This window comes from Elephas maximus, chromosome 5 (assembly GCF_024166365.1).
Source record: "Elephas maximus indicus isolate mEleMax1 chromosome 5, mEleMax1 primary haplotype, whole genome shotgun sequence".
Classification (NCBI taxonomy): domain Eukaryota; kingdom Metazoa; phylum Chordata; class Mammalia; order Proboscidea; family Elephantidae; genus Elephas; species Elephas maximus.
The window spans coordinates 80,900,093-80,912,174 of NC_064823.1; the positions used below are offsets into that span (position 1 = coordinate 80,900,093).

Consider the following 12,082-nt stretch of genomic DNA (forward strand, 5'->3'; position numbering starts at 1 on the left):
TGCTTAAAACCACTGGGTAATAGAAGAAACCAAAATTGGAATATGAAAATTCCTAGAATCAAATGAGAAAGAAAACCCATCATCATACCAAAGCATTTGGGACACAACAAAGGCAGTGCTCAGAAGTCAATTTATAGCAACAGATGCAAACATCAAAAAAAAAAAAAAAAAGGAATAACATCAAAATGCTTGCTTTACAACTCAAATAGAAAGAGAACAATAAAAGAAGTCCACAGTCACCAGAAGAAAGGAAATAATAAAGATCAGAGCAGAAGTAGAGAATAGAAAAACAGTAGAAAGAATCAACAAAACCATGTTAGCTCTTTGAAAGGATTGACAAGCCAGTGGACAAACTGACAAAAGAAAAACAGGAAAGGAAGCAAACAACCCAAATAAGAAATGAATTGGGGGACATTACAACAGACCTAGCTGAAATAAAAAGGGTCATAACAGAGGATCATCATACTATAGTATAACAAATTTGAAAGCCTCAATGAAATGGACAAATTTCTAGAAACACACTAGCTACCCAAACGAACACTAACTGAGGTAGAAAATCTGAACAGACCCATAACAGGAGAAGAGATTGAAAAGGTTAAAAAAAAAAAACAACTCTCAACAAAAGAAAAAAACAGTCCTGCCCAGATGGGTTCACTGGGGAATTCTACCAAGCATCCAGAGAAGACCTCACGCCAGTACTACTCAAACTATTTCAGAACATAGAAAAGGAAGAGATACTTCTAAATTCATTCAAGCCAGCAAAACCCTGATACCAAAACCAGGCAAAGACACCACAAAAAAAAAAAAAAGAAAATTATAGACCAATATCTCTCATGAATATAGATGAGAAAATTCTCAAAAAAAATTCTAATCAATAGAATTCAGCATTGTCTCGGTCATCTAGTGCTGCTATAACAGAAATACCACAAGTGGATCGCTTTCTCTCTCTGTTGGCTCTGGAGGAAGGTCCTTGTCGTCATTCTTCCCTTGGCCTGGGAATATCTCAGTGCAGAAACCTCAGGTCCAAAGGACGCACTCTGCTCCTGGTGCTGCTTTCTTGGTGGTATGAGGTCCCCATGTCTCTCTGCCCACTTCTTTCTTTTGTGTCTCAAAAGAAATAGGCCTAAGGCACTATCTAATCTTGTAGAATTCATCAATATACCTGCAGGTGATCCATCTTATTACATCAAAATCACATCAGCTGATAAAATGCAACACTGGGAATCATGACCCAGCCAAGTTGACAGATATTTTGGAGGGACACAATTCAATGCATGACAAGCATCATATCAAAAAAATAATACACCCTGACCAAATGAGATTCATACCAGATATATAGGGATGGTTCAACATTAGAAAATCAATCAACATATCCACCATATAAATAAAAGAAAAAGAATCACATGATCAACTCAATTGACAAAGAAAAGGCATTCAGTAATGTCCAACACCCATTCCTGATAAAAACTCTCAATAAAATAGGTAGAGGAGGGAAATTCCTCAACATAATAAAGGGCATCTATACAAAACCAACAGCCAACATCATTCTCAATGGAGAGAGGCTGAAAACATTCTCTTTGAGAACAGGAACAAGACAAGGATGCCCTTTATCACCACTCCTACCTAACATTGTGCTAGAAGTCCTAGCTAGAGCAATAAGGCAAGAAAAACAAATAAAGGGCATCCAAATCGGTAAGGAAAAAGTAAAACTATCCTTATTTGTGGATTGTCTTAGTCATCTAGTGCTGCTATAACAGAAATACCACAAGTGGGTAGCTTTAACAAAGAGAAATTTATTTTCTCAAAGCAAAGTAGGCTAAAAGCCCATATTCAGGGCATCAGCTCCAGGGGAAGGCTTTCTCTCTGTGTTAGCCTTCTCATCAATCTTCCCCTGGACTAGGAGCTTCTCTGTGCAGGTACCCTGTGTCTAAAGGATGCGCTGATTTCTTGGTGGTAGAAGGTCCCCCTGTCTTTCTGCTCGCTCTCTCTTTTATATCTCAAGAGATTGCCTCAACACACTATCCAATCCAGTAGATTGAGTCCCACCTCACTAACACAACTGCCGCCCATCCTCCCTCAGTAACATCATAGAGGCAGGATTTGCAACATATAGGAAAATCATACAATACCAGGAATCATGGCCCAGCCAAATTGGTACACACATTTTTAAGGGGACATAATTCAATCCATGACATGGATGATATGATACTATACATAGAGAACACCAAAGATTCCAGAAGAAAACTGCTGGGACTCATAGAAAGATTCAGCAGAGCAGCAGGATACAAGATAAACATACAAAAGTCAGTTGGATTCCTATATACCAGGAAAGCAATGCCATTTATAGTAACCCTAAAAATATAAAATGTTTAGGAATAAATATGACAAGGGACATAAAAGACCTATATACTAACACAATTACAAAACACTACTGCAAGAAACCAAAAGAGACCTATGCAAATGGAAAATGGCAGCCAGAGGACACATAAGGAAGTGTTCTCAATCACTAGCCATTAGAGAAATGCAAATCAAACTACAATGAGATACCATCTCACCCCAAAATCACTGGCACCAAACAAAAAAACAGAAAATAATAAATGCTGGAGAGGCTATAGGGAGATTGGAACTCTTATGCACTGCTGGTGGAAATGCAAATGGTACAATCATTTAGGAAAACGATATAGCGCTTCCTTAAAAAGCTAAAAGTAGAAATACCATACCATCCAGCAATTCCACTCCTACGCGTATATCCTAGAGACAATAAGAATTGTCACATAAAAATATATGCATACCCATGTTCATTGCAGCATTATTCACAATAGCAAAAAGATGGAAACAACCTGTGTCCATCAACAGATGATTAGGTAAACTATGGTACATACACACAGTGGAATCCTACACAACTATAAAGAACAATGAGGAATCTGCAAAACATCTCACAACATGGATGAATCTGTAGGGCATTATGCTCAGTGAAATGAGTCAACCACAAAAGGACAAATACTTTATGAGACCACTATTATAAAACCTCATGAAAAAGGTTTACACACAGAAAGAAACAATCCTTGATGGTTAAAAGCAGGGGATGGGGGGTGAGAAAGCACTAACTAGATAGTAGATAAGTGGTAACTTCAGTGAAGGGTAAGATAGTACAACTTGACCAAGGCAAAGCCATAGAAGCTTCATAGACACATCCAAACTCCTGAGGGGCTGAGATACTGAGCAGAGGGCTGGGGACCATGGTTTTGGGGGACATCTAACTCAACTGGCACTACATAGTTTATAAAGAAAATGTTCTACATGCAACTTTGGCAAGTAGTATATAGGATCTTAAAAACTTTCAAGCAGCCATCTAAGATATATCTACTGATCCAACCTGTCTGGAGCAAAGGAGAATGAAGAAAACCAAAGACATAAGGGAAAGATTAGTCTAAAGGACTAATGGACCACAACTACCACAGCCTCCACCAGACTGAGTCCAGCACAACTAGGTGGTGCCCGGCTACCACCACCAACTGCTCTGACAGGGATTACAGCAGAGGGCCCCAGACAGAGCTGGAGAAAAATGTAGAACAAAACTCTACTCACACACACACACAAAAAGACCAGACTTACTGGCCTGACAGAGACTCAAGAAACCCTAAGAGTATGGCCCCCAGACACCCTTCTAGCTCAGTAATGAAGTCACTCCTGAGGTTTACCCTTGAGCCAAAGATTAGACAGGCCCATAAAATAAAATGAGACTGAATGGGCACACCAGCCCAGGGGCAAGGACTAGAAGGCAGGACAGGACAGGAAAGCTGGTAATAAGGAACCCACGGTCAAGAAGGGAGAGTGTTGACATGTCGTGGGATTGTTAACCAATGTCATAAAACAAAATGTGTACTAACCGTTTAATGAGAAGCTAGTTTGTTCTGTAAACCTTAATCTAAAGTACAGTTTAAAAAAAATAGCAAAAATAAAAAAAAGGTCTATAAAAAAAAATTGGCGTGCAGCCATCTAAGATATATCTACTGGTCCAACCTGTCTGGAGCAAAGGAGAATGAAGAAAACCAAAGACATAAGCGAAAGATTAGTCCAAGGGACTAATGGACCACAACTACCACAGCCTCCACCAGACTGAGTCTAACACAACTAGATGGTGCCTGGCTACCACCACTGACTGCCCTGACAGAGATCATAATAGAGAGTCCCAGACAGACCTGGAGAAAATTGTACAACAAAATTCAAACTCACACACATAAACACACACACACGAAAGACCAGACTTACTGGTCTGTTGGAGACTGGAGAAACCCCGAGACTATAGCCTCTGACGCCCTTTTAACTCAGTAGTAAAGTCACCCCTGAAGCTCACCCTTCAGGCAAAGATTAGACAAGCCTCTAAAATAAACAGTAACACGTGTGAGAAACTTGGTTCTTAGTTCAATCAAATATATGAAACCAAATGGCCAACACCAGCCCAAAAGCAAAGACAAGGCGGGAAGGGACAGGAAAACTAGAGAAATGGAAATGGGGAACCCAAGGTTGAGAAGGGAAGAGTGTTGACACATCCTGGGGTTGGCAACCAATGTCGCAAAACAATTTGTGTATTAATTGTTTAATGAGAAACTAATTTGCTCTGTAAACTTTCACCTAAAGCACATGCAAAAAAATTATAGTCCATACACACAGAGCAAAATAAAAAATAAAAGCAGCTAGTAATTCTAAGTGCCACATTTCTGTTTTGGAGAGAATTGACTTTTCTTATTCTGTTTTGCTGTTACAATTTAATGAGTAACATTGTGTCCTAAGAAAGGTTTCAAATAAAGACTTCAGAATGTGTACCTTCCTTTAAACATGTTTTAGGAGCACCTGAGGTTCTAATGACTGAAACTAAACAAAGGTGAGCATTCCACAAAACCTTTCCCCTCCACGTCTCCCATGTCTGTGAGTGGCTCCACCGCTTTCCCAGGCACTAAGGCCTAAACCTTATCATTCTTTTTAATTCTTCCTTCTCCTTTGTCTCACTTCACCAGTCACCAAATTTTAGTAATTCTGACTCTAAAGTAGTTCTCAAATCCATTTTTTTTTCTTTTAATATGACTTGGAACTGCCTTGGGCCTTTTCTCTTTTTCTGTGGACAATTGTGGTGGCTTCTTCAGTGTTGTGTGTGTGTGTGTGTGTGTTTTAATTTCCAGCTTTTACATGTTCCAGTCATTTCTATCCATCAATTTCAAAGCAATCTGCCTAAAGCACGCCTCCGACTATTGTCTGTTCCCCCAGCTCAAAACCTTCAAAGGCTCCGCATTACCTCCTGCAGCAAGAACAGACTCTTCGCCCTGATAGCCAAGATTACCCATAATATAGCCACAACCTTCCTTTCCAGGGCTGTTCCACTAATAGAACTGTTCTCAAACTTTTTGGTCTTAGGACCCCTTGACACTCATAAAAATTATTGAAGATCCCAAAAAGCTATTGTTTATAAGGGTCATTTCTATGAAAATTTTTCATATTGGAAAATAAAACTGAGGGATTTAAAAATATTTATTGATTCATTTAAACATAACAAAAGTAAGCCCATTACGTGATAACATTAATAACATTTTATTATGAAAATATCTATTTTCAAAAAAATCACTGAAAAGATATTGTTTTACATTTTTGCAAGTCTCTTTAATGCCTGGCTTGATGGAAGACAACCAGGTTCACATATCTGCTTCTGGATTTAATCTGTTGTAATATCATACATCAGGTAGCCTCTGGAAAACTCCACAGTACACTTGCAAGAGACTGGGAGTTGAAAAGCAAGTAACATTGAGCCATAGCAAGGAATGAAGTACCTGATCATGATCCAACATGGATGAACTTCAAAAACATTATGCCAAGTAAAAGAAGGCAAACACAAAAGGTCGTAGATTAAATGATTCCATTTATATGAAATATCCAGAATAGGTAAACCTGTAGAGATAGAAAAAAAAAAGGATTGGTAGTTGCCAGGGGCCGAGGAGAAAAAGGAGAGAGACTGTTTAATGGGTATGGAGCTTCCTTTCAGGGTGGTAGAATTGTTTTGGAACCAGAGAGGTGATGATTGCACAACACTGTGAATGTTACTTAATGTCACTGAATTGTACATTTTAAAATGGTTAATTTTGTGTTATGTGAATTTTTCCTTAATAACAAAAAAGAATAAATAACATCTTAGTATTATAATAAAAATCATTCGGACATTGCAGACCACCTAGAACTACTGCCCTGATATTCTCACGCTGGAACCCATGACACAGAGAACTATGTGTTTTGTTCCAGCTTATTGATAGATAAATCTTGTAGTTTTGTAAACTGGTACTGCTAATACTAAGAGATTTATTTTTATTTTGGTCTTTGGATTCTTCATTTTTAGGTAATCATTAAGATTGTGTCTCAGAATCCATGAGAAAGTGATTTGGGTTTTATAGCTATTAGACAAAAATAAATTCTCTAACCAAGATTCTTTATTATTTCCATTTTGCAAATTTTTCATGGGTACTGTATGCATAAAGATAATGCAACTTTGGTTCTTCCTCATTAGGGTATTTTAAGACATCTGCAATTTAGGTTGTGTTGTAGTTATCATTTTGAGTTCATATTTTAAGCCATCACTCTTGCCAGCATTAGCTTGATTCTGTCCATAAATCTTAGTACTACATTTGTGAAACGGAATGCTGACATTACTGCTCTTCTGCTTCCAGAGAGCCGGCCACATTACATGCAGGAGACATGGAGGACCCGTCTAGTTGCTTCACATTCCCATCTACAGGTGAGTTCTCAGCAAAAGTACAGAAATGGGTCCGCTTAAAACCCCGTGGGTGACTTGCCATTCCATGAAAGCAAAAGGCAAAGCCTCTACAGTAGCTTAATACCCCCATTAACTCTCTGATTCCATTTCTCACTGTTCTCTCTCCATTCATTATGCTTTATCATCCTTGCCTTCTTGTTGCCGTACCTTGAACATGCTAGGTGCACTTCCACATTAGGGTCCTTACACCCACTGTTCCGTCTGCATTGCTAGCCCCTCACCTCCTTTAAAGTCTTTGTCAGAAGTCACTTTCTCAATGAGACCTACCCCCACCACCGTAATTTAAAAAAATGCAACCTTCCCACACTCCCAATCCCCCTACTTTTTTCTTTTCTTTCTTTTTTTTACTAATTATCTTGTAAGATACTATATCATTTACTTATTTATTTTGTTCATTATGTGTCACCTCCTGCTAAAAAAAAAAAAGCTGTACTGATAATTCTGTAATCTGGACCCTTTGGATCTTTATCTATTATCTGTACTTTTTCTCTTGCTTTCCTATCATGTCATCTTGTCTCCTCATATGCCTGCTTATTTTTTGTTGTGTTACAGTCATTATATTTGAAAAACTGTACAGACCATTTGAGGCTTAGAGTGAGGTTATCTTCCTCTAGAGAGCATTCACACTTGCTTCTGGCAGGCCGCTAAGGGTGCCAGCAATCCCAGATCACTTTGGCCCAGTCAGTACTTCAGATAATGTGAAGCTAGATCTCAGGACCTCCCAGGGCAGTTCTATTTCCTGTTCACTCCCAGTCGTAAATGATAGCCTTATTCAGTTCCAACCCAAAGCCCGGGGTATCTACCAGATCACTCTCTCCCCTATTACTGGGAACATTTTCTCATGAAAGTTCAATTTTTAAGAGGTGCCATATGCTCTTTTTAATTAATTCCAGCCTTTTTCTTTTGTTCTTGGAAAATTTTAGCAAGTCCAACTGTGAAAAATCCGGTTTCTCGTTCATTCCATTCTTCTCCCAAGAAGTCTCCAGTGCACTCGCTCCTAACTAGCTCAGGTGAAGATTCAGGAGGTTCCACGTCACAATACAGATCCCCCAAACCTGTTCATTCACCTGATTCCGTTAAAGGTGAGCATGATATGATATTAGTGACTAGGTTAATTGATTTCCCACTCTGGTGAATTGCAGGTTCTTTTCCATATTCAGAATTAATAAGATTTTGCTCGCTGTTCTTATATACAAGCTCTAACTGATGCTGTGTAACTTAAGTGGGTTTTATTTAGATAGTGTAACTGTTGGATAGACATACACACCTTAGTAAATATACATAGGTATTATACGTAAATATTATCTCTTTTTCTCTGACATGAATCATGAACTTTTCTCCTTTTTAAGATTTTGAGCCTTAAATGCTGTGACTGACTTTTCTTTTTTACTTATGTTCCCTAAAACCGTGGCTCCCCTTCAGTCTCTGCCTTTGTAAGTACAACTGTCCAGCATGCAAACTTGTCAAAATTTTCTTATTTAAAAAGTTTTAAGTTGATTTGTTACTTGCTAAGACAGATGGGAAAAATGGTTTGATTTAGAATAATTGCCTGATACATTGGCCAGTGTTCAGTATATGTGTGTCATGACAAGTGACAGTGACTGAGACAGCCCTAGTGCTCTATGGTATCATTCTTCTTGATAAGAGAGAAATCGGGCGACTTGTTGCTTCACTGTCAAATCAGTTCTTGCTCTTTTGCAATGCTATGCCTTCCACATCTCTAGGTCCTAAAAAACATGAAAATCAGAACCTAATGATAGATTTTAATACATTTTCTTTTTTAACTCCTTTTGCTGCCTTTACCTCCATATATTATGCTTCCAAAATATTCATTTAGTATTTCTTAAGATTTAAAGTATCAAATTATTTAAATGTCAGAGCAGTGATTATTGCAGGACTAGAGCAATGCTACTTATCACCTCGTAATTAACTTGTGCTACCTAGCATCCCAAAATTCCAACCTATTGCTGTTGATTCCGACTCATAGCGACCCTGTAGGTCAGAGCAGAACTGCTTCATGGGGTTTCCAAGGAACAGCCGGTGGATTTGAACTGCTGACCTTTTGGTTAGCAGCTGCACTCTTAACCTCTGTACCACCAGGGCTCCCATAGTAGCATAGCACCTCCTTTTTTTTTTTTTCCTATTATTTTCAGATACTTACCAGACATTACATATTTCATGTTATTCATGTTAAATCTCTGTTTCTCTCTAAGAAACTCAATGTTTTTCATTCTTTTGAACTAACATAATTCCTAGATGATTGCCTTTAATACTAGTCTCTGTAATGAAAAGGGTGTTTTTGATAGGAAAAATGAGCCACCAAATAATATCCTCAAGATTATACAGCTAGTTAGAGGGTAAGATCAAAAATTTAAATCTTCAGACTGCTAATCAGTGTTTTTTAGAGGTTGACAAACTTAGCATGCTTATTAGAGAATGCTTCTAGCCCCTCTTCAGTCGCTACTGCCACATGTCTTCCAGGCCCACTGCTGCCATGTCAGCATCCGTGCTGTCCTCTCCCATCACACAGTACCTCCCTCATTCAGGTGGCAGCAACTGAAGTGGACACTGCCTCACACACATTTAACAGTGTTGCCAGTGTCCATATTAGGTCATGCTGTCCCAAACCCTAAATTAATGGAGTTACTCACGTCTGGTATGAAAAGCTGTCATCGGTAATACAAGGTGTTCATTAACATTGAAGTATTTGTCTCATCCTATCCCATTCAATACTGTATAGTTAATATAAGTGAGTAGAATTGATTTGACACAAAACCAAATAAGTTAGTATTGCAATATTTCAACAATATACCTTTTTTCTTTAAAATAGAAAAAGTTCAAAGTTTTCTTTATTTTAAAGAAAAGGTTGTTTAACCTGTAATCAGAAGATTTATAAAAAGAAATTTTGAATAGAATTTTAATATCACATCTAAGCAATTTTCTAATAGCTTCACAGTCTCAGCCGATAGAAACAACAGGAAAAACATGCAGAAAGCTCCAGAACAGACTGGAAAGCTTACAAACTCTGGTAGAAGATTTACAGCTGAAAAACCAAGGTAAAGTATGCATTTTGGGAGAGATCTTCCTCTCCTATAATATTCACCTTTCCTTCAGGTTAAACCTCCTAACTGCTATATGCCTACTGCAAAGGACATTTAATTAGCAATTCCAAAACCTTAGTCAAAATATGAGGGTCTTCACCATGACTCACCCTGCATCAGTTGTGTGACCTTGGGCAGGACTCTTTAGCCCTACCCTACTCTTTCATCTAATAAAAAAAATAGGGATGATAATTTGAGGTCTCCCTGTTACAATATAAAATTGTACAAGAAAAATACAGTTATTGGAGAAAATTGAATTTTTAATGTTCTAAATGCATTTTTTCAGAGTTAACACTGCTTCAGAATGCGCAAACTTTGTACAGCAAAAAGTTAAATTTGCAGAAAAGACCATACTTACTTGTCTAACAGAGACTGGAGGAACCCCCCAAGACTATGGCCCTAAGACGTCCTTCTGACCTGGAACTGAAGCCATCCCTGGAGGCTGCCTCTCAGCCAAACAATAGACAAGCACTTAAGATAAACTGGAACACCCAAGAGGAAGAGGAACATACTTCTTGGAACAATCGATTATGCGAGATCAAAAGGGCATTATCTGCCCAAAAGCAAAGATGAAAAGGCAGGAGGAGATAGAAAATTAAGATGAAAGAAAATGAGGAACTCAGAGCGGAAATGGGGAGAGTGCTGACACACTGTGGGGAATGAAACCAAGGTCATGAAACATTCTATGTACAAACTATTGAATAGGGAACTAATTCGCTCTGTAAACTTTGGCCTAATGCACAATTAAGAAAAAAAAAGTTAACACTGCTGACCAATCCTCAGTAGGACACATGTTTGAAGTGGTCTTTTACATGGATCTTGCCCGGACACTGTCTTTCCCATTCCTACCAGGTCTGTAGACAAGCCATTTGCATTGATGGTAGCCAGGATTGGATTACAGTCGATAGCCAGAAAACAAAATAATGGTATTTAGCCTTACACAGGATTTAAATTAGCAGAGTGCTGCAAGAAATTATGCCAACTGATGAATCACACAATAAAAAGATAAGCCATTTCTAAATATACTAAATTCGAATAAGAAATTATAATCTGCAGGTGATGGACTATGGGAGGGCTATCATGTTTAATGCTGTTCTGATATAACGTCTTCATAAATCCAGAAGCCAAGTAAATTACTTCACCTTTTGCTGGCTTTGTCAGAGAGAAATTAATTTTGGAGCACACATTATTCTTATCTCATCTTTCTATCCCTAAAGAATATAAGTTGCTAAAAACCCAGTGCAAGGAAATAAATATTTCTCTAAGAACGAATCCTTATAAAAATGAATTTGACCTCATTAATAATAATAACACTGTTAACATTTACTGAGCGCTTACCAACTATGTGCCAGGCCCTGTGCTAAATGCTTTATTTACATTTTCTTCATGTGGTCCTCACAGCATTGGGAGGTGGGTACTATTATTCCGTTATTTGAAGACAAGGAAACTGAAGATAAGAACACAGTAGGTTCTAAGTCAAAGAATAAGTGGAGCTGGGACTTAATCCTTACAGTTTCTGAATCCAGAAATCCACATTTTTTAATATGCTATTTTTAAGGTTATATCAAACTGTTGTTAAAAGGAAATACCAAATTCCTATGATAACCAGAGACTCCTGTAAATCTGAGCATTGAAAAGTGCTTGATTTTAGTTTTTGACTTTAGTGTTTGATTTTAAACTTGTAACAAAGTAAGTCTTTAAGGCAGATTCATTATCTTATTGCCCCCATTGTTCTTCACACTGACTTATAGTTCTGTGTTCATTTGATTAATGCTACCATGTAACAGTCCAAGTGGAAGACATGTATTTATTTTAAAAATAAAAATATCTTTTTATTGGATGGAATGTCCGAATGGAATGTCTCATGGACAGTCTGAAACAAATATTTTCGGAGAAAATTTTAGAAGCATTCATCAAAATTTGAAGTGCGCACACTTTTTGACTCAGAAATCTCACTTCTAGCAATTTATTCAACAGGAAATGGTTGTATAAATCCACAAAACTCTGTACAAAAGTATTTACTACAGCATTGTTTATAAAGAAAAAACAAAGGAAACAACCTTTTAAAATTTTATTTACTGACATTTTGGCACATTCTTATAATGAAATACTGTGCCATCATAACAAAACATGAGCTGAGCTGGAAGGTTGTAGGTACTTGGTT

General features: G+C 37.8%; 1 protein-coding gene across 1 annotated transcript in view; it reads left to right on the forward strand.

Moving 5' to 3' along the window:
• CCDC158 (coiled-coil domain containing 158) overlaps positions 1-12,082 on the forward strand; it is a 74,474-nt gene that overhangs the window by 61,608 nt on the left and 784 nt on the right. Inside the window, exons 20-22 of the mRNA XM_049885986.1 lie at positions 6,711-6,778; positions 7,741-7,899; positions 9,766-9,873. Coding sequence (XP_049741943.1) covers positions 6,711-6,778; positions 7,741-7,899; positions 9,766-9,873 — 335 coding nt within the window. The remainder of the gene's footprint in view (positions 1-6,710; positions 6,779-7,740; positions 7,900-9,765; positions 9,874-12,082) is intronic.